At 47.7% G+C, this 26,775-nt stretch overlaps 1 protein-coding gene across 4 annotated transcripts in view; it reads left to right on the forward strand.

The window, feature by feature from the left end:
* Window positions 1-3,846: 3,846 nt before the first annotated feature.
* EGFR (epidermal growth factor receptor) overlaps window positions 3,847-26,775 on the forward strand; it is a 169,806-nt gene continuing 146,877 nt past the window's right edge. For all 4 annotated transcript variants that reach the window (XM_075418563.1, XM_075418564.1, XM_075418565.1 and 1 more), the window contains exon 1: window positions 3,847-4,253. In XM_075418563.1, the coding sequence (XP_075274678.1) occupies window positions 4,163-4,253 (91 nt within the window). In that variant the 5' untranslated portion in view covers window positions 3,847-4,162. The remainder of the gene's footprint in view (window positions 4,254-26,775) is intronic.

Raw genomic sequence — 26,775 nt, forward strand, 5'->3', positions numbered from 1 at the left:
AGTTCAGGCTTTAAAACCTCAGCGAGGAGTCCTAGCATACAAACGACAACGTCCACAATCTCAAATGCCATGCAAATGAAATCTGAGCAAGCCGGGTTGCAACACCCTGCTAATTCAGCTCTGCTTCGTTTCTTCCCTTCCAGTAAAAAAGCCTGCCCTTTACAATCACTTTTGCAACATGCAGAGAAGAGCTGCCTTGCCACCGAGGAATGGTTGCTGATGAATTTTTTTTTTTTTAGAGGGACAAATGCTGACCCACTTCTTGAGGGATAATGGAAACCAATGCATTTTTTTGTTTCAGGTGAGGAACCACCAAGTAGCAGGGATTTCTTCAGTCCTGAAAGGCTTTTGAGACTCTGTTCTGTTTTGAGGGAATGTGGAAGAGATAGGAGAATTAATCCTGCCTTTTCCACTGGTAGGGAAATCAGTTATTCATCCTCTTTTAGCTACTTCTCTCCTCAAGGGGCAAAGCACTCAGCTCAGTGGCACAGGCAAGCGCTGGTGAGCAATCACGTTCAGTTCTGCAATCCAGCAGCGTCTTCATATGAAGGAACTACCAGCTTACACGGACTTTATTTATAGGTCAGCACGTTTACGCTTAGTATCTACAAGCCAGGAGATACACACATGCTACGAAGTGAGCGAGTCAAAAGAAAGCTGAAGCAAGATGGTGCATTTAGTGCGATATTTTCACTACGATCAATTTAAAAGTTGGTTGGCCTTTGTCCCGTGACCTTTGATCCAGAATCACAGAATCACAGACTGGTCGGGGTTGGAAGGGCCCTCTGTGGGTCATCCAGTCCAACCCCCCTGCCGAAGCAGGGTCACCCAGAGCAGGCTGCACAGGACCTTGTCCAGGTGGGTGTTGAATATCTCCAGAGAAGGAGACTCCACAACCTCCCTGGGCAGCCTGTGCCAGGGCTCCATCACCCTCAGAGTGAAGAAGTTCTTCAACGTGTTCAGGGGGAACTTCCTCTGCTTCAATTTGTGCCCGTTGCCCCTTGTCCTGTCTCTGGGCACCACTGCACACACGCAGCCGGTCACAATAGGTTTGCAATGTGAATATTGCAAGCCCTTGGCAAAATCTGTGCAGCTACATGAGCTTCAAAGGCGCTACACCGAAGGCAGTCACTGGGTATGCGGCCAGCTGTTATGTGAAAACGTCATGTTTGGATCCAAACTGCTTCGGAAACTGTTTGGTTGTGTAAAAAAGGCCCGAAAACCCTTCCTGTGGTCATCAGCGTCTCAAACATCAGCCTTCGAGCCTCTTTATGCATCTCACGACCTTGGCAAGCAGAGCACAGATGCCGTGGAAGCAGCACATTTGTGCTCAGCAAGGTGGGAGGATGGACTTCGCGGCATCTTGCGGCACAGCCCCTTCAGCGTCACGGCACTGCCCGCAGCGGGTGAGTCTCCCGCCGCAGGTTGTCGGCCGTGCGGGAAAGCCAATTTCAAGGGGAGTTTGCTTAGCCCTCCCCTGCCCACCATGTCAGGAATGAGAGAGGAGTTTAGCTAGGGTCAAATACTCAGTTTGATGTGGATTCGTGTCAGGACAGTACGTGATGGGAGGTGAAGCAAGCACGAAATGCTCCTGCTCGGTACAGCAGGTAGAATCACAACTGCACGAAAAATTCTGCAAAGCAAGTGCTTGTTCTTTAGCGTGTTAGGACAGGACTCGGACAAGTTTCTCCGCTGAGCTCATATGCAAAAGATGGGTTTTTTTTTTTCCCTATGTTTAATTTGTTTTTCAGTTGTCACTTTGAATCCCTTCTTTTTCTGGATTTTAAAAACTCTGTTGCCTTCCATAGTGGTAGCTCAACGCTCAACATGCATGTCTAGGGGCACGTGTTTTTATTTAGTATGTATCTACGGAACCGATTTGAGGTTCTTGTCTCGGTTGTCTTAATTGCGCTTGCTTTCTCACAATGCAAGCTAATGCAGGCTGCAATCTGTCGTGTGCGTTGAGGCTGCTCTGCAAATCTTCCCTCCCTAGAGGCTGATCATTTCTTCCTGCGCCGCTCATTTTTAAAAATCCTCCTGTTGGTCTAAGTAAATGAAAATTAATCATATACGCATAGAAGGTGGCACTACGAGAGCATCTTTGAAGCAAATTGCGTTAACACTGTGTTGTCAGCCCAGATTCTGCCCTCGGTTACAGCCACGAAACGAATGCTGTGAGCACAGCTCCTCAGGTGCTGCTGATGTCCAAGTTCAGAGTACATCTTTCACATTAGTTAAAAAATACGATCAAACCAGAACGTCAGCTAGAGCATACAAAAGCTGACGTGGAACCCAATTCATGCTAACAAATGATTAGGGGATGATACATGGGCAAAGGCATGTGGTCAGGCGTCAGGATTTGTGCTAAGGCAAGTAAATGGGATGGTGGTTTTCTCTGCCTCGTTAGGACAGTAACTAGTTAAACTGTCAGAAAAAAAGGTTGTACAGAGGAAGCTGACTGGTAGGAGCAAAGTAATGAATCTCTCAGAGGAACATGCCTCACAGGGGAAAGTCAAGCTACACTCAGTGGCTGTTTTGCAATCTGCTGTGTTCCAGCGCCCCGTGATAGATCCAGGCATTTGGCACGTGATCTCCCAAACCTTGTGTCGTTACGGACTTCGGTTCTGGAGTTCCCAATTAATCATAACAGTCCGAAGGCTTCATATCCTACTGACTGTGTGACCCAAGTCCTCACAAGCGCTGCGTGTAGAAATTACCGCCGGTGTTTAACGAGTATAAATGTTGAGTCACGGTTTACTCGGGGAGATCCCAGCCCGGACAAATGACACTTCTATGTCCTATTTACGTGCCTGAGTGACAGAACAGTGCTTCCTCCCATTTTCCAGACGAGCAACCTCTTAAAATTAAATTAAAAAAAAAAAGAGGTTGTAGCCAGGAGTGTATTTTACTGAATAACTTGGGGGGCCTTGCGAAAACGAGCAGGGTGAGAACGGGGTGGTTGCTGGGAAGCCCAGCGGGCTCTGCTGATTTTGGGGAGTGGGGACCAGGGATTCAACCCCTGGACCTACTTCCCCAACAAAACGCCTCAGCCCGTTGCTGCCTGCGCTTCCCTCCCCGGGGGGGTCAATGAGATCCTGGGGTGCATTAAGAGGAGTGTGACCAGCAGGTCAAGGGAGATTCTCCTCCCCCTCGACTCTGCCCTGGTGAGGCCCCATCTGGAGTTCTGTGTCCAGTTCTGGGCTCCCCAGTTCAAGAAAGATGAGGAGCTACTGGAGAGAGTCCAGAGGAGGGCTACAAGGATGAGGAGGGGACTGGAGCATCTCTCCTATGAGGAGAGGCTGAGGGAGCTGGGCTTGTTCGGCCTGGAGAAGAGAAGGCTGAGAGGGGACCTTAGAAATGCCAATAAATATCTGCAGGGTGGGTGTCAGGAGGACGGGGCCAGACTCTTTCCAGTGGTGCCCAACGACAGGACAAGGGGCAACGAGCACAAACTGAAGCAGAGGAAGTTCCAGCTGAACACGAGGAAGAACTTCTTCCCTCTGAGGGTGACGGAGCCCTGGCACAGGCTGCCCAGGGAGGTTGTGGAGTCTTCTTCTCTGGAGATACCCAAGACCCTCCTGGACAAGGTCCTGTGCAGCCTGCTCTGGGTGACCCTGCTTCGGCAGGGGGGTTGGACTGGGTGACCCGCAGAGGGCCCTTCCAACCCCTAACGTTCTGTGGGGCGCGGGACGGGACCCGCACTGCTCTGCCTCCGCCCCGGGACAGGTGGCCGGTCCGCCCCTTCCCCACCTGGGCGGGGAAGGAGCCGCCGGTTCCTCCTCCTCCTCCTCCCCGCTCCTCCTCTCTCCCGCCCCATCCTCCTCCTCCTCGGCGTCCCCAGAGGGAGCCCCTGCGCTCCGCGGCCGGGCAGACAGCGCAGCCGGGCGCGCCCCGTCCCGCAGCCGCCCCCGGCCGCTCCGCAGGAGGAGGAGGACGAGGAGCAGCAGGAGGAGGAGGAGGAGGAGGAAGGCAGCAGCCCGCCCGCGCACGGCGGGTCACGCACGTGTGCACGCACCCCTGGACGGGCCATGCTGCGCGGGGCGGAGCGGGGCTGAGCGCGGCTGCGGAGCGGAGCGGGGCAGCGGCTCCGCGGGAACCCACGTCCCGTCCCGTCCCGTCCCGTCCCGCCCGACCCCCGCCGAGGGAGCGGCGGTCCCGCAGCATGGGCGGCCGCGGCCCCCCCCTCCCCGCCGCTGTCCTGGTGCTGCTGCTGGGGCGCCTCGCCCTCTGCTCCGCCGTGGAGGAGAAGAAAGGTAAGGGGGGGGTGCGGGGGTCCCGCCGCTGCTCCCGCGGGGTGGTGGTGGGGGAAGTCCCAGCTACCGCTCTCCTTGGATAAAAAAAGAGGAAAAAAAAAAATAAAACAGAGAGAGGGGAGAAGGGGGCGCGGGGGGGAAACACCCCCCCCAAACCTGTAGTAGCGATCGCACAGCTCCGACTTCCTGATTCTGGGCTTATTTTCTTTTGTGGGGGCGGAGGAAATAAAAAGGGAATGAGCCTTGGCGCATCTCGCCGTTGTGCTGCGCTCCTGTCGTGGGGAGTTTTGTTGGGGTTTGGGGTTTTTTTCCCCCCCACTTCTTCTTCTCCTCCTCCTCCCTCCCCCCCCCCCCCCCCCCCCCCCCCCCTTAGCCGTTCCCCGGCGGTGGCGGCGGGGAAGAGCCCGAGTAACCCCCACCAGCCGCCCTCACCCGCTTCTCCTGGGGGAAAAAAAGTTGTTATCGTTATTAATAATAAATGTATGCACCTGGGGGGGGGACGGGGACAGGCGTGGAAAGTGGGGAAACCCCGCGTGGGTTCTGGTTCCGGAGTCGGTGAAGCCCGGGAGCGCTCTGTCCCTGCGTGACCCGGCGCGGAGAAGCCGCTCCCGGTGCGTGGGAACGGCGCGGGTCGGTGTCCCGTCCCCCGTCCGTGGGGCCTTTGGTGGCGGGGGGGTTTGGTGTGGTTGCTTTTAGCGGAGGGACTGTTGTAGAGGGTGGGACGGGGGTTTCCGGGCGGTGGGACCCGCCGCTTTCCCCCCGTGTGCGGAGCTGCGGTCCCCTTCGCCTTGGGAATCTGCCAGCCGGGAAAAAAAATGCAGATTTGGGGGGTGGGTTTTGTTCCGTTTGGCTTTTTTTGTTTGTTTGGTTTGGTTTTTTGTTTGCTTTATTTGTGTGGTTTTTTGTTGTTTTTTTGTTTTTTTCCCACTTTCTTTTCTTTCTGAAGAAAAAGCGGGAGGAGAGGATGACTAGTTTTCGGCAGGGCTGATGCGTGGCTCAGAGCCACTGACTTAGTCCTTCGTGACTGTGGACAGTAAAACCGTCCTGAAAGGGAGAAACACCCCGGCCGAAAGAACTGGTTGCACAACCTTCAAAAAGCCGAGAGATTCCCTTGTCCCAGAAGTCAAGTCCGTACCTGTTGTTGGTATAACAGGGGCAGTTTTTCTTTCCCCGGTTTTCCTTTTCTTGTTTCTTCTTTTTTTTTTTTTCCTTCTTTCCCCTCACCCTTTGAAAATGGTGAGAAGCAAGGTGACGGGATCTGCTGTGCTTGTGGTGTTGGAAGTCCTTAGAGATGCCATCTCAGGTGCACATGCCCTGTAGGGTATATAAAGTCTGAGGAGAAATACCTTGTTTATAGTGTTTATTTCTACGTCTCCTAAACACATGAGAGTGCCAGTTATCTGAGGATTACTAAATAATCAACAGCTAAGTGATAAATCCAGTAGAGATTATTCTCAGTACGTTCTGTTAGCGAGTAACTGTTCCTCTGAGGAGAGCTGGAGGCTTGGTGGTAGGGGGGAAGGCAGAAGAATTTCTTCAGGAAGTGTAAAATCTATTGACTGGTCTTTATTACTTTCTCCCCACACTGGAGAGTAAGCAAGAAAGTAAGTCAGGGGTACAAAATGAAGTGGCGTTTGAGAATTGTGAGATACTCGTCGGAAGCAACAGTTCCAACAGGTAGCAGAGCATCTGTGTATGTGGAGGACCTGCCTCCTTGGTCGAGTGATATGACCCAGTATCAGAATTGAGAGTAATTCTGGAAGTAGACGTGCCGTAGCAAGTATATGCAACATCCTTGAGGTTTAAGACCAAATTTTGTGGATCTTAGAAGTTCAAATCGCAGATGGAATTAGGCTTTTTAAAATTTCAGCCTGATTTGCTCTATTACCAAAAAGAGGAGATGTCTCAAGGAAAAAAAAAAAAAGGAAAAGCACCTGGGCAAATGTTGTTTTTGTTAGAGGAATGTCGGAATTGACCTATACAATCTGATCAAGATAAGATTTGAATGGAAATTGAAATACAGTTGTGTCTTTTCCCAAACTTTTAGAAGGCATTGTTTGAATGTGAATGAGAGAAAACTGGTTTAGTTACAACACTGTAGTCATTAAGATAAAAAAACCAAAACAGAACTAATTGTGCATATTCCAGTGCATCCAGACAGCATTGCTGGCAACCATAGTACGCTCACAGGGATCGATACCTGCCTCCATCTCTATTTACCTGCTCTGATGTTGACCCAGATTAACCGCCGTGGAACTAATCCGGATTTCCGCTGATGTACCCTGGCTGGCCTGCTCGGTGGGACCCGAGATAAATACCTGCGGCAGCAGGCCTGCCGCTCGCACAGCAGGCGTTTGACCCGTGCCCTTCTTGTGTGCCAGTGCTACAGCTGAGCGAACTGCTTGTTGTTGCTAGATATTGGTTTTACATCTCTAGTTTGGACCTGCAGCCGCTGTGGGACGGCAGCATTGCCGCTCTGTGTTGGGAGCAGGCGTGCTGCGCAGCTCGGGAGCTGCAGAAGCTGGCCATGATGGCCTTGGGTACCTGATAACCTCGCATAGCTTTCTGAAAAACAGAGGAAAACTGACTTTGTTAGGGATGTTGAAGTAAGATGTTGAAGTAAGGATGTTTCGTGAAATGAAAAAGCACCATCTAAATATCCTGCGCGCTGTTTATGTGTGGGCTGTGTGCCTACTGCTGTTATGGATTGCTGTCCTTTACCTTATTTTGTAGTTTCTGCGCTAGATATTATTCCGTGCTTACTTGGGAAAGATGTTTACAAGTAGACGAATATTTGTGGATTGCGTAGGGCTTGATCCGGGTGTGCGCAGGCACCCAGTGCCTTTTCAGATGCCTTCTGGTGTCACCTGGCCACTGCTCCCTGGGAGCAGAGATCTCGCCCGAGACCCCTCTGAAATGAAACGTCCCCGCTGATGGGAGCGAGCATGGCGGGGGTGTCCCGGGGAGCAGGCAGCTGCCCGCGCATCCGCAGCCCGGCAGAGGAGTCGGCAGTGTTCCCTGCCTGCCAGGTCGCAGGTGAAGGACGTCGCACGCTTCTGTTACAGTACCGGCTTGTCGTTCCTGCGTTTGCGTTATCCCTGGTGCAAGTGGAGCTCTCGATGCGGAGACGGGAGCGAGTATGCGTGTGTGCATGTAGGTATTTGTGTATTCCGTCTGAACACGAGGAAGAACCTCTCTACTCTGAGGGTGATGCAGCCCTGGACCAGGCTGCCCAGGGAGGCTGTGGAGTCTCCTTCTCTGGAGATATTCCAGACCCGCCTGGACAAGGTCCTGTGCAGCCTGCTCTGAGTGACCCTGCTTTGGCAGGGGGGTTGGATTGGGTGACCTACAGAGGTCCCTTCCAACCCCTAACGTTCTGTGATTCTGTATTATCTCAAGTCTTGTCTATGCACCTTTTTTTTTTTTTTTTTTGTCGTCTTGGTAAACGACTGAACTTTTTGGGATTTGGAAACTAAAATCAATCTGTGCAGCCTTGGCAGCGAATGCAGTTAGAGGTACGGAAATTTCGATACAGATACCATCCAATTGGGTGAGGTAGTGTAATTAAATAAGTAGTCTGGAGTATTGATCTACTCTTACTCCAGCATCTCAGCCTGTGAATGCTTAAGAACAAAACCTAAATACCACCATTCAGGGCAATTTCTGACGAGCAGGGAAGGGACGGTAAAGCACCAGCAGTCGTCTCCTCAATTCAGGCAATTTGCAAAAAAAAAACAGCGACTATGTGCAAAATGTTACAAAAGAGGTTGGATGCTCAGCAAAGCGTGTGTGTTTGGTGAGCAGACTACGTGCTGCGGTGATAGTAAAGGCAAATGCGGTATTTCTTGCATCAAAGGTATATGAAGAGATTTGCAGATAAAGAAGAAATCAAGATCAATGCCCTGGAGACTTTACAATCAGGGTAGTCCGTTGTAATTTATTTGTTGATTTATAGAGAGAGACGTTCAGGGAGTGTCGCACGATGCCATTATGGTCCTCAGGGCTGACTTTTGCATTTGGGTATCCCTGTATCACTGAAATCACCGGGATATCCTAGCTTTAGCAGCAAGATAGCCGACTAGCCAAACCAGTTCCCGCAGAAGGTGTCCTTATCTACCTGGTGCACTTTTTGTGTTTGCCTAATAGCTCTTCGGAAACAAGCCTAGTGAAAGGTTTACTTCGTGTTAGGGAGGATGACAGTACCTTCATGGAATGGTTTTGCACAGACACTGTTGATACTGCCGCAAACTGCTGGATTAGTCCAAGTTTCGGTAGTACGTGTGCACCGGAGAGTGTGGTCATATGAATACGAGGAAGAACTTCTTCCCTCTGAGGGTGACGGAGCCCTGGCCCAGGCTGCCCAGGGAGGTTGTGGAGTCTCCTTCTCTGGAGATATTCAAGACCCGCCTGGACAAGGTCCTGTGCAGCCTGCTGTGGGTGACCCTGCTTCGGCAGGGGGGTTGGACTGGGTGACCCACAGAGGTCCCTTCCAACCCCGACGAGTCTGTGATTCTGTGATTTGACCTTCTCCTATGTCCCTATGTCCCTTCACTTCCTGGAATGCTTTATTAGTAGGCGCGGTATGAGACCTAGTAGCGTTCCTGCCCGTTCTAGTTTTTGGTGTGTTACTGCATGGCTTCCAACTACAGCAAACGGGGCTGTCATACTGCTTTTTTTAGGGCTGAATTCTGCTGACCTAACAGTATTGAGTAATAGCGTATTTTTTTTTTCTTCAGAAATAGTTACAGAACATTTGGCATGAGTATGGGCAGCAGAAGTGATTCCTAAAGGAAATGTGGGGGAAAAAAAAAAGATGTACTCCATGTACAGAGAAGTTATACCAAAATAAATGTCTATTCCTGCTGAAGCAAGCTTGTTATTTATTGAGAGCTGTGACCTGCCTCGGTAGTTTGTCTCATGGGGAGAATGTGTAGGTGTGGGTCTTGTGCTCTTGATGCTGAGGGTTGCTCACAGGGAAGAAGCATGAGAAACACATTTGTGAGATGGTGTGTTTGAACAGGAGAAGTTTCTGATGACCGGAGTGAAAAGACGGGGCCGTGTGGGTTGGCTATTGAGTTGAGGTACGCTTACGACCACATCACACCTTTTTTTCAGTAGTTGTTTTTTTTTTGTTTTTTTTTTTTTTTTTAAGAACAGAAGGCATTGCTGGGAGACAGCAGTGCTGGGTTAATGTAGCCCATAAAGGCATGTGAGCTTTCATTTTGAAGTTTTAATGCAAAGCGTGTTCTGGCGGTGGACAGATCCATACAAGGCAGAGGCGAGGTTCCTCCTCCTGCCAGCGTGCCTTCTCCTGCCCAGCACATCTGCGTACATGAAAGTAAACATCTACGTGTTCGCATGCATGTCTTGCTGTTGGAGTGCATCAAATCATGGGTGGGTTTTGTTTCTTTCAGCGGTTGAAGAAAAAAAAAAATATGGGAAAAAAAGAACAACTTCTAGTCAAACTGAAACAAATATGTCAGGGTAGTTCTAGTGAAGTGAAGGAGAAAAAAAAAAACCAAACCAAACAACAAAACAGCAACCGAAAAAACCTGGTTTAAGATAATCTGGAAGATTAAATTTGACCTGAGACCATTTATTTTCTTTTTAAGTTGTGTAAAAAGGAAAATTAAATGCTGTTTGAAATGAAAATTTCCAGGTTTATTTTGAAAATACCAGAGCACCACTTAATTTTCTTACGCCTCCTCCTCTGCACTCTTTTTTTTTTTTTTTTTTTTGACCAGGGTGTGTTTGCTGAGTTTGGCTCAAATTAATGAACTTACTCCAATTCCCTTCCCCCCTCCCCGAAAATCTTAAGGTTTTGAGGGTGGGGCAAGCTGTCATTTATATACGTATAAAAAAGCACCACTCCGAATGTGAAGCAGAGGGGTAAATGTGGTCTGAAATGTTTGTGATCACTTCTCCATTTTCACAGAATAATGATGCAAATAATTAATAGAATAATGATGCAAATAATTAATAGAATAATGATGCAAATAATAGTAAAAAAAAAAAAGAGATAATAACAAGGCATGGTATCCCTTGCATCCCTGGCCTCCGTATGCTTGGTGCCTTCCCCACACCTCGCTCAGCCCCAGCCAGAGGAGGACCTGGAGGCTTGCAGCTCCTTGCCGGAGGCACCCAAGCAGGCAGGTTGGGGCTTTGGGCAGGCGGGGTGGAAGCTGCCGAGCAGTAGCAGCGCCCCAAGGCCCGGCAGTGCTTCTGTGTGGGTTGAAAGCCTTCTCCTCGGTCTAGCGGTTACCACTCTGTGGCTCCTTTCTGTTGCGAAGGCACCGTGCGAAGGGCGGGTGGACTCCCCGGGTCTACCCTCCAGCTCGCTGGAAGAGCGGTGGGTTCGCCAGCCTGCTCCATACCGAACCAGAGAAAAAAAACAAAAAAGGAATAAGTGAAAATAGGCAGGGCCAGCGAAGGCGGTTTTGCCAGAACCGCTATGCTGGGGTAGGCAGCTCCTCCTGGGGCTGGGCGAGTCGGTGGGGACCGTGTCAAGGGAGATGTGGAAGGAAGGAGGAGAGGATATAAACCAGCTGTCTTGATGACAGGATAGTGGTGTTTTAGCTCTGGCTTTGACGAGAAGGAAATGATCAGTTTGTGGGAACGGGGTTTGTGTGCGTTTGGTGATCAAAATGCAGTGGCATAATCCCTGCTTTCCCATCACCAGATTGAGCAGTGAGCGTGAAGATAACCAGGAGAGCCCTGGAAACGGGCCACTCTTGGCACTGGGGCACTGTGAGCTCAAGCAGCCCTGCTCCTAGGTAGGAAAAGTATTATTTTACCTGTCGGGAGCCACAGGGTCGGAGCCACAGAGGCTTTGGGTGGTTGCCCGAGGCAACACAGCTGGTGAAGTTGCCTGCTAGGATTTTGGCCTCCCGCCCCGTACCCAAGCCAGTGATAAACACTGCCTGGAGTTGGAGGTAACCAGCATCCTGCTTGGGGCTGGTTTGCTAGCTTTGAAACGATGTCTTACAGAGAGCGTCATTTCCCCTCTTTCCTGAAGGCCCTTCTGCGTGTCCTTCTAGATGACACACAGAGGTCCCTTCCAACCCTGAACGTTCTGTGATTCTGTGTGTCCTTCCCCAAGGACACATCCCTAGATGGAGGCTGGTTGGATGAGGTGACCTGTGGTGGCCCTGTGGTAGGGTTCAGCGTGCCTGGCCCCTTGCTCCACTGCCATGGCATCTCCTGGAATAACAGCAGCGTGAAGCGGTAGCTGCACATCAGCGTTGGGTGTGAGCACACATATATTCACACCCCCCCATGAAGATCTGAGACATCCATGCACTTCTGAAATTTGAAATGATTCACGTCTCAGGTAGTAAAGTTTTCTTCTGGAGAGCTGTCTACTTAAATTCTGCAGAGTGCAGTTATGGCTGCATGTGCAGTTCTCCATTGCTAAGCAGTTCTCGGATCTTGGAAATACCAATTGTTTTTTCATTCTCTGGAGATATTCAAGACCTGCCTGGACGTGGTCCTGTGTAGCCTGCTGTAGGTGACCCTGCTTCGGCAGGGGTGCTGGACCAGATGACCCACAGAGGTCCCTTCCAACCCCCACCATTCCATAATTCTGTAATTAGTTGGAGGTTTTTTTTGTTGTTATGTGTTACGCTTGTTCCACAACAGCATTTTAAACTTGTTTTCTGAACTTCACTTGGGAGGTAGGACTAACGAAGGAGGTGCAGGGTTCAGGGAAGAAGCTCGTTTTAGCAGTTGGGTCAGTTATTTCAACAATGCCTTTAGCAAAGAAGTAAGAGGCTGTTTGCACAAATCGGTAACTAGTTCCCATGATTCAGGTTGAATCACATAGTTCAAGTCATTTGAATAAATAAATGACTTCTAGTAAATGAGACAGCCTCGGCAATTAGGATGGCATGCTGCATATTTCATGTTATTTATTATGTGGTTCTCGATAGATACGATTAGGTTGGGTTACGCTTGGAATGCTAGGTGGCATTTCAACACGAGCCACTTAACCAAAGCTTACATTAAAATGAGATACGTGTTTGTTTTGTACAGGTGGCATTGTGCCGTATCTTCAGCACTTACGTTTTCGTATTAATTTTCCACAAGCAGATACTTAACAGGGAAAAGGAGTCACCTTGCCAGATGCACCTCCATTTTCTTTAATTGTAGGGGGGAATTATGAAGCAGGTTCTTCCCAAACATTTGCAGTTTGCTGCAGTCTTAGCTTTCCTTCATGTCTTCCTGGGCCATCAGCTCTTTTGGATGTGCCGTCACCAGGGATGTAGGTAACAGCTTTTCTCAGATGTGCTCGTGGGTTACGCGCTATCCGTGTTGTTTCCAAGGGGATGTGCTTCATGGTTCACCTCCACCTTCTGCTGCTGGGTTTGGACTTGTGGAGAGAGCGCCGTGTTTCAGTGTGGAAGACTGGAAAGAAGTGGTCGTCTTGGCCTTTGTTACCTAATGTTGTTATTTTGTAGTTTGTCTTTATTTGAAGTAGCTGTATTATGCAATTGACAAATCCCATGTGGTTTTGACATTATGAAAGCAGTATCTGAGAAAAAACATGGTCACTTCACTACTCTCATAACTGGTTATACCATGTACAAAGCAGTGTTGATTAATTTAAGTGAATACACCCGAAGCTACCAAAGGTAGTAAGCAGCTCTGGCTGGCAGTGCACTCCGGAGATATGGAGGATAGGTAAGATTTGGGGACCTACTGGCTAGATGATCATCTGCTTTAATCAGGAGAAAATTTTGCTATTGTATTTCTTTCCGACTTTTTTTACATTATATAACATAAAAGATAGGCAAGACATTAGGGATACCTATTTGATAAAAGAGCCTTGCAAAATAATGACGATACCTGATCTTCAGCACCAGATAAGAATACCATTTTGTGTATGTGATCACCGTTTCTTCTGTACGTGGAAGTTACCAGTTCCCTTACCTGAAGGCGTTGGTAGTGAACTTTGGACAAACTATGACTTTGGAAGCTGAAAAAAAACCCCCACCTTTCTTCATTCCCTTGAATCATTGGGAAGGGAAGGCTGTGGTAAGAGCAGATATGACTAATGTTTGACAAGCTTGCTTCTTGTGTTAAATCTAGAGGTACAGAGATCATACACTGGGCACATGAAGACAAGGAAACCTTCCCCCACAAAACAGTGTGTGGGAGATGTCCTCAAGTCCCTGAGGGAAAGACCATCACTGGTTGGCACATGTTGTTGGGAACTGCTGAAGAGCGTGCCTTTAGTCAAAAGCTGTTGCGTGTGTGGAGTGTTTTTTCTCCTCCATTTTTATTGCAGCCTATTTCTCATGAATGGAAACTTTACATTCTCACTTATTGAACAGGATTCAGTTTGTTTTGCTGCTTTTCAGACTAGTTTTGCACGAAGTCCATGCCTTCCCCTCCCCCCCCCCCCAACCCTGTTAAAAACAAACAGAAAACCCCAAGCAAAAGACTGAAGAAACCAGAATAAAACAAACCACTTTTTTGGAAACAGAAGTGTTAGTTGGCAAAATCCTGACTCTGGAAGCTGCTTTGTCAGAGCTAAACCATAATTTAAGCTGTTGGGTCTCCACATGAACACGGGTTTTGCACCACAGAGCGGTGTGTAAGACACGGGGCCCTTGGAGTTTGCGGAGAGTTGGGAAGCGGTGGCGATGTGACTTCGTTTTCAGAGCCAGCCTAAAGGAGAGAAGCCATTCCCTGAAAAACAAGTTGTCGGAAAACCTGGTAACAGCCCCGTCTCCCCTCCCTCTGGTACTGATCCAGGTCTTTCCCAGTGGAGACCTGTGGTAATGTGAACAGGAGATGAGTTCTGCCCAGGAAGAGCGTATTTCCCTCTGCAGGTTCAATGTTTGAATTCTGACTGGTGGCTGACTGCTCACAGTGAGACCATCCTTAACGAGGCACAGTAGCTGACGGGGTGTTGATCGCCTGTACAGGTGGACCATTCAGCGTTTGGCTTTCCAATGAAACCCTCTTTAGCTGGTCCTCGTGTACTCATACGTGTTGGGGACGGAGCACAGCCTTCCGTTTGAAGTTTTGCTTGTGGAGCAGAGGAAAGCCAACATCAGAGTTGAGCTGGTGTCTTTGTGCAGCGGACCGAATGAAGTGCATGAGGCTTGCAAGGTGGTACCAGCACCGCGCTTTGCTTTCACTGTCGTGGTTGTAGCATGTGGGTAGATACTGATGCCGTTAGCACTTCCCCAAAGTTAATGGCAGGAGTTCAGTCTTTGGGAGTGGGAACAGCGCCGAGTATTTCACTGCAGATACGGAAAGGGTAACACACAGGTCGTGTTTATGTTGTGTGCTCCGCTTCCATCTATCTGGAAAGGAGGAAAAGTAGTTGAGTTGCAGCAGTCTTAATTTGCTGTAAAAATAAAAATGTGGTCCCTTCCATTTGTAATTCCTACTCTGACCACTTGCAGTGGGGATAGCTGCAGTAGGAGGTGAAGTCAAAACTTCAGCATCTTCAGTTATCTGGTAGGATCTGATCATTTCTTAAAACATCTGTGTTAGGATATATGTCCAATTACAGGATCAGTTTGATATTTTTCTTATTGTGTGGGATTGGAAAGGATTATCATTGAAACACTGGCTTATTTGCATCTGGTCTCCAAAAAGTAGTGAAGTGCTGGAGCAATGATATTGTCAGTCTGTTTCCTACCTAATTAGCTCCGCGAGGTGCTCTTGATAATGATTTTGTTATTTCAGAGCTGCTCTTGTTCTCTCTTTCCGTCCTTAATGAGGCAGATACCCTAGGCAGCATCACTTCATCGCAGCTGTCTACGGTAGGTGAACTCATGCAGCGCCATGGAAGCTTGTGTTCATCGGCGTGTAAGATGCCCCCATCAGTAAGTGTGGATAATTCTCTCGGACACTGAAAAGATTTGTCAAGCACAAAAAAGGAAGAACAGACCCTTTTTCTAAATGAGGGTCATCTTGATTTGAACAGGAGCAGTCTGGTTTACATCGATGAGCACACAGTATTCAGTGAATTAAGAGTAAAAATAGCTAATTAACATAATCTCTTTCTTTTGTGTCTGGTCATTAGCTACTACAAACCAAATTAATTCCTTGTAGCGCAGGGCATGGAAGGTGCCAATGCCAAGCTCGGGTCAAAAAGTAAATTCTCTGAGGTCCTGGAGAGAAGTATTGCCTTTTTACTGTATCGCATGTTTCCCAGACCTGCCTCTGTGTATTATGGAATTTAATACATGTATGCTTGTATGCTCAGCAAACGTCTGTGTTTTGTATTTCATCATATGAAGAGAAAATCTGAATTCGTTGTGGGCACTTGAAAGGGGCTCAGGCTATTTTTCTCCTGGTTTAGTGTGGTACTGATTGGATCCTGTCTATGAACTGAACCCAGTTTCAAAGACTCAGATCATTTCACGAGTAGCAAACATATGACTTCTGAGCAAACAGACTAGTTACAACAGACAGGGTTAGGAAATGGATTGTTCTGGACCAGCACTGTACTCTGGAGAGTGATCGTATCGTACTGGTAATTGCGCTGTTGGGTTAATGGCCCATAAACTTTGATAAAAGCTTTTGTAAAATTGTCAGCAATAATTCCCTGCATTGTTAGATTGCCAGTGAATGTCTTCAGCCCCTGGAATAAATCGCTACCATCAGTTGTGTTTATGTAGTTCTATAAAATAAGACTTCACTCTGAAGGTGCATTAACTCAAATTAAAAAAAATTAAAAATGCTGTCAGCTGAGAATTAGTGTCAGATTTGCAGTTGCTGTAGCTGCCGAGCACTCTCTCAGCTGGGTTTGGGCTGGGGTGGGTTCACGCCTGAAGCTGTAGTCCCGTGTGTGGAGCACAGGCGCCTTTTCATGACCTCTGCCCAGCACTCGCCAGGTCAGCAAAAATGGGAAACGTCATTGCGGGTTTTGTATGAAAATTGAAAACCCGTTGAAGTTTAGTATGGTTCTACCCTGTTGTTAGCTTTCTCTGTGGTTTTTTAGCGTGACAGTTATTAGAATGTGAACATTCAAAAGACGTAATTACTTTCATAGCCATTAATATGCCATTCTAAAAACAATGCAGAAGCACTTAAATTTTGTCCATGACTGTCAATGTATGGTCCCCTTCAAGTTGTTTTCACAGCTACTGACTTCCTACCTTTCCTTTTTTCCCCCCTTCATCCCTTCCACGTGATCGGTTAAATAACAAATTATCAGCCACAGCGTGATGCAAAATGGGCTCTAATCCAAAGCAGGAAGAGAAGGAAGTTCTCTTGCAAGAAAATAAATAGCACGGGGTATTTAACAGTGCATTAAACGACGTAGCTGTTAGACTGCGCTCAACACAGGGATGAGAGCAGGAAAATACTCTCTCTGTCATTAGTTTAGTCAAGCGGTGAAGTGCTCCAGCTCGGATGTTGTTGGTGATATTCAGCATGTCTAATGCAGTGGCATTGATAATGCAAAGCATAATGAAGAGCCAAACATGGACTTTCCACCTCTGGAGCACGGGATGAGAAGGAGGAGCTGCCTTGCCTGCCTGTAGGTTGAGTTTTATTTTTATAGTCTAGGGAGGAGGACAACAGAAACGTACCTGTTGCTAATCAGACCCAGGGTCTGTCCTCCTAGAGTCATCACTTGCCCATGTTTATTTGCTTTAATTTTCTTTAGGGGGTGGCAGTAGAGGTAGGAACATACCGTGGGGGAATATGTTCTCTAATCTCCACCTGTGCAGCTTCAGGAGTGCTTCACCCCAGAAAAAACATAATTCTTAAACTAATGGTCTTGACTGGCCCACTAGCTGTGATAAAACTGCTTGCTCCATCTCCACCCTCCTGATGTATTTGGCAGCTGGCGGTAAAGTGGAATTCAAGGAGGGCATCGAATTGAGTCTGGCTCCCCAGCTTCAGAGGGTGCACTGCAGGAGAAAAACGCTGCAGCTGCATGCAGGGCAATTTATGGAAAAGGTAAAATTATGGGGAGCTGGAGGAGAGAGAAGAAAATCTGGAACTCTTGCTTCTCAGTTATAGTAGGGACACACATCTTCCATTGAGGCTCGATCCAGCAAACCTTAGGCATAATATTCCTTTGAAGCCTATGGATATTTTGACTGCCAGGACTCCAGGATCAGGTTTTTTATTACTTCATTTGCCTAAGGAAACTCTGCTCATCTCGTTTAAAGGGAAAAGCTGATACAGAAGACCACACTGTGTTATATCAAGACTATGCCAAAAAGTAATTCTCCTGAAGCAGAAGATATTATAATCACATCAGAAGGTGTTGTGGTGTCAGTGTTATAACCTGAAATGAGTCTTGTAGAATCATTAAGGTAGGAAAAGACCTCTAAGATCATCAAGTCCAACCATCCACCCAACTCCACCATGCCTGCTAAACCATGTCCCAAAGTGCCACATCTACATGTTTTTTGAACACCTCAAGGGATGGTGACTCCACCAGCTCCCTGGGCAGCCTGTTCCAGTGCCTGACAACTCTTTCGGTAAAGAAATTTTTCCTAATATCCCATCTAAACCTCCCCTGACACAACTTGCAACCCTTTCCTCTCGTCCTATTGCTAGTTACCTGGGAGAAGAGACCAACACCTGCCTCACTACAACCTCCTTTCAGGGAGTGGTAGATAGCAATAAGGTCCCCCCTCAGCCTCCTCTTCTCCAGACTAAAAAGCCCCAGCTCACTCAGCCGCCTCTCATAAGGCTTGTTCTCCAGACCCCTCACCAGCCTTGTGGCCCTTCTGTGGACACACTCCAGCCCCTCAATGTCCTTCCTGTAGTGAGGGGCCCAAAACTGAACATAGCACTCCAGGTGCAGCATCACCGGTGCCGAGCACAGGGGCACGATCCCCTCCCTACTCCTGCTGGCCACACCATTCCTTAATACAAGCCAGGATGTCCTTTGACTGAGTATGCTTGAAAGTAAGGCTAGTCAGTACATGTTCTGGTAATTGTCCTTCCACTTTTTTTTCCTAAAAGATTGTTTCTAGATGTATTGTTGGATGGCATAAACATGGGTGAATTCTGTAGGTCACATGAAGTGATGTGGCTTCAGCATTGATTCCGTCCAGCCCAAAGTGGCGGTCTGATGGTTTAGCAAAAAGGAGATGCCTCTAAAATTGCTGAAATTAACTTGAGTTGAGTGGTATTTCACTCGCACACTGGATATATTGGACCCAAATCTTTTAGAGCCGAGTTCTTACAAAGAAGTATGTGTGTATGTCTCTCCCTCCCTCTCTCTCTCTGAAATAAAATGAATTATTTACTGTAGTGCTGACATGATACATTAATATGCAATTCTTAGTTTACAGAGGCTTCTGGCACTCTGGCTTTATATGTAAGTTAAAAAGTGGTGTTACCACAGCAACTGCTATACCACCCGGTGCCAAAGTAGCTCCCATATATGTACCACTTACAAAAGTACATTAGACAGATTTTTAAAGTGCACGCAACTAAAGTGAGAGTAGGAAATTAACACTTGCTGATTGCTACAGTAAAAGGAGAGCATCGATTTGTTCAAAAGTTGAGAAAAGTTCTTGATGGAAATGATTAGCAGTAGCTCTGATTCAGCAAGCTGCTTTGGCAGATGTGTGATTTCAAGTCCGCGTGTGATTCATTTGAGATCAGTGGAGTTGTGTGGTGGCCTGGAGTTTGTACAGGTTGAAGAGCCTTGCTTTACAGGGGAGAAAAATTACATTGTTTAAGGGAGTGATGGTTTTGAGAGGCTCAAGTGATGACACTTTCGTAGGGCGTGACCGGCGAGGGCAGATACTTGGCATTTCTTGACAATGAGCCGCTGACAATGATTGACGTGGAAGTTGTGACTAACTGGGAGTATCAGAAGTTTTGATTTATGGGCATGAATTTTGGACAGCATTTCATATTACATTTGTGCATCACCTGTACTTGATAGTAAGGAAACGGTGTTGAGGTGTGTGTATATAATGATATTTTGCTGTCTATTAAACCTTAGAGTGGCATATTATAAATGTTTCTGTAGAATAAAATGGAATTGTTGTCAGGGTGGCAAGAGACCTAGGAAAGACTAGGAAAGGTTTTAAGCTAGTCTGGACTCAGTAAGACTATACTTTATCATTGAAAACCTAGTAGTGTAAGGGCAATATCCTGTTCAGGAGTTTTACTTTTAAGATGCTGTGGTATAGGAAGATCTTCTATGCTAATGAATTTACTACATTTCTTTGTGTTCTTAATCCTTATCGACTCTTGGAAAGAGCTGAGTACCTGTGTGTGAGTAAAACTGTCCACTTAAAAAAGCATACTTGGGATTATGAGGAATTACTTACCACTCTCAGCAGTGCTGTGTTTGCAACATTATTATTGATTGCCGTTCTCCTGTTGGCTTTTTCCGAACAGCTACTGTTTTTATCAGATTGCACAAAACAAAAGCACAAATGCAGTTTTCTAATTCTTGAAATTAAAACCAGAATAACGCTATGCGTGTATGCTGGTCCCTTCCCTCTTGACAGGAATTTCTGGACGGCACCTGTAGTCTTTGAAAGGGTTTTGAAATCGCCATATAGACAGAAATCTGCGTAGATGCTAATCCAAAGCTGCAGAAAAAATGAGTCCTGTGCTTTGCAGCCTGAATTTCAGTCTTGTCTACTAATGTTCACCAGTGAGCTGTTGCTAGCTGTGAGATAAATGACGTGCGGGGCTGGAGGGAGCAGCTCTTCTCGTGGTGTCTCTGCTCTGCAGGGTCACTGCTTTCCCCCGATGTGCTCCGGGGCTGGTCCTGATGATCCAGGTCAGGACAGGCAGCGCTGGAGATTGCATCCGTTCTCCCCCATGAGAGTCCTTAGCTGGAGAACTTAGCAGGGAGCATTGCAGAAGTTCATCTCATCTGCTGTAGTTGGTTGTTCAGCGCTGAACCCAAGCCCTGGTGAAGCCAGGGTGCCGTTAAAATGCCTGTGAAAATTCGTGAGTTTTGCATGAAAGCTATGTTGGGTTGGAAGGCAGCCAGCCCTTTCCCCTCCTAGATGGAGTCAAGTAGGCGTGAACACTGAAGGATAACTTCTGGATGATTTCTGAACCTCTACTGTGGTACACCTTCACTGTGGTAGGACCTCCAGCACTTGTGCTGATACTCCTTCTCTCTAATCCCAGTCTGAGCTTCGCTGTTACTCTCCCTTGGTAAGTATCTTTCCTGTGACTGGTGCTTTCGGATGGTGGAGCACGTTTATGCTCGATAACCATCCTACAGCCTCGGTGCTTTTTGTTCCGACAAATGTCAGAACCACTTTGAAGTTCACTAAGATAAAGGCAGTGATGGTGGCTGTATCCTGCGACTGGAAGCTTTGCAGGGGGCATCTTTGCGATGCTACCCAAAGGAGAAGGAAAACTGAGCAAGGTGGTCCCTGAGGAGTCCCTTCAGTAACTCAATTTAGTTCTGGTACCAACATGCCGGGGGGCTCCAGCGCATGAAAGATTTTTCCATGTGTATTGCAGTACTGTATTAAATCAATAGATTTTTAGCGAAGGTGCTCAGACTTGTAACATGTGTGAGAATTTGCCTTGAAACATAACAAAAAAAGTCATTGTAGTCAAAAGTAGAATTTTTAAGAGACCTTTTGTTGTTGGCATTCAGTGTTTTGAGTGCAGTACAGCAGTAATTAGGCAGGCAGTGATTTATCTCGGAAATGTAGGTATGCCTTTAAAAACGCAACCTCTGCCTGCCTGATTTCTAATTAATCACTCGCCTCTGATGATAAACTTGATGTTATGTGAGGAATGCTTTCCAGCACTAGTAGGATTTTAAAAAAGCTGCTTTAGGTGTATGTTGAAAACGCTTTTGGAGACGGAGAGACAGAAATGCTTGGAAGTCTGATGACTGTTCATCTGAAAGGAGTTCCCGGTGGCAACTGGGTTTGCCATTCATAGTGGTTTAACCAGGCAGGGAATTTATTTAGTCTGCTGCTCACAGAGACGTTGAAGGGATGGTCTATTTTAAAATTCAAAGTTAAAGGCAGTGAGATTATTCCAGCACATGAAGTTCAGGGCCTCGCTGAAAGGATATGGTGGTAGCTGGGGTTGAGATTTGAAGACAACGTTTTCTCGTTTTCTTCTCTGAACCTATGCACAAAGTGAAAGCGAGCGACTGTGTCGGGGGAGGAAGCTTCCCAAGGCTTAGGAAGTTGTTTTGTAGGCTCCGTATTTCATCACACCGAATTTATTTGTAATGTTTGGTGCTTCTTGTCGAAAGTGCGCGTGTTCCCTTGCTGTGTTTCCTGATTGCATGCGATGCGGAATGCTAAGAAGAGAGAGCTTGCTTTAGCTCTGGATAAATACCAGAGGCTTCTGAAAGTCGTGTAAGAAAGTCTTTAGTTTGCTAGCCCAGTTTCATTTATAGGGAGGAACAGCAAACATTGACGTGTGCAGCAGGCAGCTGCGCAGCCAGCTGTTATCTGAAGCTCACGGTGCCTTTATGTGCGCAGGTATGGAAGGTGAGAGGAAATACCTGCAGCATCGTGGTGTGAAAACGGGAGGTCACGTTCTGCCTGCCCTCAGGGAAACCTGCATGGCCTCACCGAAGTACTGAGGTGGAGTGTTTGGGACTGAAGGTAGAGCTCGGTCTACAGCAGGAAAGCAGTATTCAGAAGTAGGGGTGCAAGTCTTTCAGGTTGGCTCCCGGTCTATGCTGCCAGGCACAAAGGGTTTGTAGGGGAAAGGCAAAAAAAAAAAAAGAGTTTGTTTGTATTTTAAGAATCCAAGTCCTTGTAGAGAAATCCTATGCAGTACTCTTTCAATTCCTATTTGATGTTTTGGGTATTTATTTCAGGCCACTGTATAACTGCAATAAAGCATTCTGCATAGCAGTCATGCTTTGTTTCAGATGAACGGGGATTTTGGTTTAGAGCCTCAGAATTAAGTGCTGGAAAAGTATGGCCAAGAAAAAAGACACAGCAAGGAAGAACTAAAATTACCTGAATTCAACTATCAAATCTCCATCAGGCTCAGGATTTCGGGGTTGGTTTTTGTTTTGTTTGGGTAGGTTGAACTGACTGCGTAGGGATCAGAATAATGAATTTCCCGTGAGATAGTCCAAAGAGGATTATAAAATCGGGATCTGTGTGTTGTAACTGTCTGCACTGTTATATAGATTTGATATGGGCTAAGCTCTGCCCCACCCCCAAGCCCAAGTAATTGTAGATAATCAAGAAATTACGTGCGTTGATGCAGGGTGCACCGACTAAAGAAATGACGTTTGTTTTCCTCCAGGCATTTACTTAGCTGTAAAACAAAGGGCAGGCGAAGCCACAGCGAGATATAAACGCCGGGGTCTTAAAAAGTGTCTGTGCGTGCAGGTGTGGAAATTACCGTGCAATCCGCTGGTTTCGGGAAACGTGCCCGTTGTGAATTGCCCCTGGGCACCAGCCAAGGCCAAGCGCTGCGTCTCCCGTGCCCCATGGGACCCCTTTCCAGGGGTGCCAAAGGGCTCTGCCCGCCCCGCGGTCCCCGGCACAGCCTCATGTGCTGGCCCGGCTGCGTGTTCGCTCTTTGGCCCCGTCCTGGCAGCTGGAGCGCTCCCAGTCTCCGTGATAAGCTGGGAGGTTGTGTTTGGGTTGGACGTGATTCACCGACTCAGAACTTGGCTAGGTGAGGGACTGCATAACCTCTTCCAGGGCTATGAGGATGATGAGGGGACTGGAGCATCTCTCCTACAAGGAAAGGCTGAGGGAGCTGGGCGTGTTCAGCCTAGAGAAGAGAAGGCTGAGAGGGGACCTTAGAAATGCCTACAAACATCTGCAGGGTGTGTGTCAGGAGGACGGGGCCAGACTCTTTCCAGTGATGCCCAGTGACAGGACAAGGGGCAATGGGCACAAACTGAAGCAGAGGAAGTTCCAGCTGAACATGAGGAAGAACTTCTTCCCTCTGAGGGTGGCGGAGCCCTGGCACAGGCTGCCCAGGGAGGTTGTGGAGTCTCCTTCTCTGGAGATATTCAAGCCCCGCCTGGACAAGGTCCTGTGCAGCCTGCTGTGGGTGACCCTGCTTCGGCAGGGGGGGTTGGACTGGGTGACCCACAGAGGTCCCTGCCAACCCCTGCCATTCTGTGATTCCTCAGGGCCCTCTTAATTTACCCATCAATAACTTTTGCTTGCAAACTCTGTCAGGGTTTGTAAGTTGTGGAGAAGTTAAAAACAATAAGGGGGGGGGAAAGAAGGAAGGAAAAAAAGAAAATCTGCTAAGCTTTGAACTACTTGTTGTGTACAAACTGCCATTAGCCATGGCTGTGTAGAAGAAAGCTTTTTATTAGTTCACAGCTTTGGGATATTCTGCTCTCATTAACGTTGAGAATTAATCCTCCCTGTGTTTTTCTGCAGCATTAGTGGCAATCCTTCTGCTGAATGCAAATTATGTCTTTGCTGCCGTCCAAATTCGACTATGAGTAAAGATTTAAACGGAATATTTTTGTAGCACCTGCAGGGAGTAGTGTGTTCTGTTTTGGGTGTTTGGGAGGGTGGTATTGTTGTTGGTTTTTGGTTTTTTTTTTAAGGGACACTAGTTTCTGCAGCATGCCAGGGTAACAGATCGGATATTTACGTCTCCTTTCTTTTTTTAAAGTGTTTGATCCTGTAAAGGCTTAGGAGTTCATAGCTTATTTTCATCAGAAAGAGAATTTGGTCTTTTTCTGCATTTGCAAAATCTCAGGCCGATGGCTGCTTTGCAGATCTTACCATGATTTCTGAAGACAAAAGGGTTTTGTTAGAGAAAACCTAGCCCTGCAATACCCGGGGAGCCTGCAAAAGGTGCTGAACAACTCCTGCACCTAGCTAATGTGTTACAAGGAGACTTGCAAAGTGGATGGATCGAGCCCCGGAGGGAGGTGGAGACTTCTGCTTGGCAAAGAAACCCAACGCCAATCTTGGGCGTGTTGTGTTTGCTTGGTTTTCTCCCGAGCTGAGATAGGCGTATCCCTTCGCCCAGCCGCTTGCCTGTTGCCCTTGCCAGAAGTTTTCCAGTGGCTGAAGGCACACAGTTCTGATCCGCAACTCAGGGCCGAAGCTCCCTAGGAAGAAAAAGCAGCTTATAGCTGGGTGGTTTGGGCTTGATCTCCCCCAGACAGCGGCGCCGGGTAATTTGCTGCACAGGTACAGGGTATTGGTACCTGCAGCCTTTTCTTGGGGTGAGGCGTGGAGAAGAGTGCCTTGTGATGGCTGCCCAGCATGTAATTTGATTCCAAAAGGCACTCCCTCCCCACAATTTTTATTATTTTTTATTGATTTTTTTTTTAATTATATGCATTGGACAGGCAAGACAAAATCCTCTGAATGTTCATAGTACCTTGAGAATGAATGACGGAGAAAATGTTTGTTCTTCGAGCTTCATTTTGCGTCTCGGTCTCAGGCCCCATTTTATTGACAATTTAAATCCATTAGAAAGAGAAACAAGTCTCCACAGATCGCGTTATGTACAACAGCTTCCCATCTAAATTTGGAGCGTAATCATGCACAAACATTGACTTGGCCAGTATTGCTAGTGGCAGTCATGTTAAGTGGATAGTTAAAGGCTTAATGACCCCTTTGAAATCAAGTGCTTGCTTTCTGTCACGTATTGATGGTACTGTGTGAGGCTTCTAACTGAACTTTTTTTATCTTCTCTGTGATTTTTGAAAAACCTATCGACTGCTGGCACGGTATGTCCACTCCATTTCCCGCGCTGGTTAAAATGGAGCTGTTTGGATGAAGCGTGTGGCCGTGTGCCGTCAAAGTCTACCCGGTTTCATACAGCATCCTCAGGGTTTCTTCTCAAATTTGGTGAACGCTCGTTAACTGTCATGGTGGCAAGAAGGGAAGTTGCCAGCTGGATGAGAAATTTATATGATGTGATGGAAAATCGCTCGGGCCTGGGACCTATGTGGCGCTAAATATTTACTTTGGTGACCCCAGTCTGCAGGAGGTCTGCTTGTGGTGAGATCTGAGAAGAAAACATAGGGAGGCCCGAGCACTGAGTGTTCCTCCTTGGCTTTTTCCGTAGTGGGCTTTTTGTCATTGCGGCTTGAGGGTGGGGAGAGCAAAAATCGCAAAGTACCTGGTTTCTGAGCGTCTGTGGCGAATGAAAAAGTGGTGCGCAGAGGTCAAAAATGTAACCGATTGGAAGAATAGCTGCTTTGAGGTTTGGTAATGGAACAAATTGCTGGAGGCTTTGGAATGAAGCGTGTAGGGATGCTCACTTTTTATGGCACTTAGCAGCGGTTTAACACAGGAGAGCACAGCACAGGCCAGATGCTCCGTGCTTTTTACATGGGATTGGCACGTTAAAGCTTTTAGTCTCCTGCCTCTACCAGACCAATGTCTGCATCACCCACTGGCACCGACTGAGGCCTTGGGCTGTTGGGTGAACATCTCCAGCTAAACACCAAAGAACCTGAATGAGAGCGAGTGAAGCTTTCGCACTTTGCTATTCGTAGTCTCTCATCCCATTATGAATTAAATTAATTTAATTTAAAAAGGCAGCTGGTGAAACCAAGAACATACTGAACTTGGCATCGTTCCTCTTAGGCGAGTCTGGGACTCATAAAAGACTTGGACGCGGGATGAAGCACCTTCGGCGAGAGGCCCTGGCCGCTGCCCAGGACAGCTGCAGGGATGCCGCGGCCTCCTCTGCCAAACAAGGCTGTTGCAATACGCAGCCGCTCCGGGGTGCAGAGGGTCTTTCCCGCTAGCTGCCCTCTTCCATGGAAGAGTGTAATCCCAAGAGCCGAAGACGAAGAGCGAAGACCGAAAGCCAAAGACGGAGAGCTGTTCTCCTCCTGGGACCAGCCTGGGGAGTCAGATAACATCTTTCGAGATGCCACCCTCCAGCTAGGAGATCGAATAAGCATGTAGATACCTCAGCCTGCTCTTTGCGACGCAGAACAGGTGCAACATTTGGTGTTCCCCAAAGTTCTGTGCGCGTAACCGCAGGCAAATGGGCGCTTGCATAGACAGCAGACCTCCTCTGGAAAATCTCACTTTGTTCATCCCTCGTGGTGTGAAGGCAAACGGTGCTTCCAGCTCAAGTGCCATGCTGTGTCTCCAGGAGATCTTTCTGCCTCTCGCCAAAGCGTTTGCGTGCGTCTCCTTGTGGAGGAGAACTGGGGGAGGCTGAAGGAATCCTTAGGAAAGGCGGGGAAGGTTATTGGGGTTTTGGCAGGCCTGTAAGCAAGGAGGTTTCTGAGGTCCCGGTTCGGTCTTTGCAAAGCTTGTTGTCACGTTGTGTAGAAGGAGCTCTGCTTACGAAGGAAGAACTTGCTGCCCTCGGTTTATGGAAACACACAGTGGGTCTGTACCCTCTGGTGGTTGATTCTAAGACCAGCAAAGCTACGGTTTCTTTAAAGTCCTAAATTAAAGGGTAACTTTTATTTTTCTTGCAGTTTGGCCGTGTGCAGTATTCCAGAGAGGCAACAAAATTACCGTTGGCTTTCCCACAATAAAACCTTGACCTTCCCTGCCGTTTAAGCATTAGCAGATTCTCTGCGCGGTGTATGGGGGTGGAGGAAGGAGCCGTGGAGTTACATGCACACACTGACACGCAGGCGCATGTTCGTTAGCAGCTT

The sequence above is a fragment of the Opisthocomus hoazin genome, chromosome 4, assembly GCF_030867145.1.
Source record: "Opisthocomus hoazin isolate bOpiHoa1 chromosome 4, bOpiHoa1.hap1, whole genome shotgun sequence".
NCBI classification, from domain to species: Eukaryota; Metazoa; Chordata; class Aves; order Opisthocomiformes; family Opisthocomidae; genus Opisthocomus; species Opisthocomus hoazin.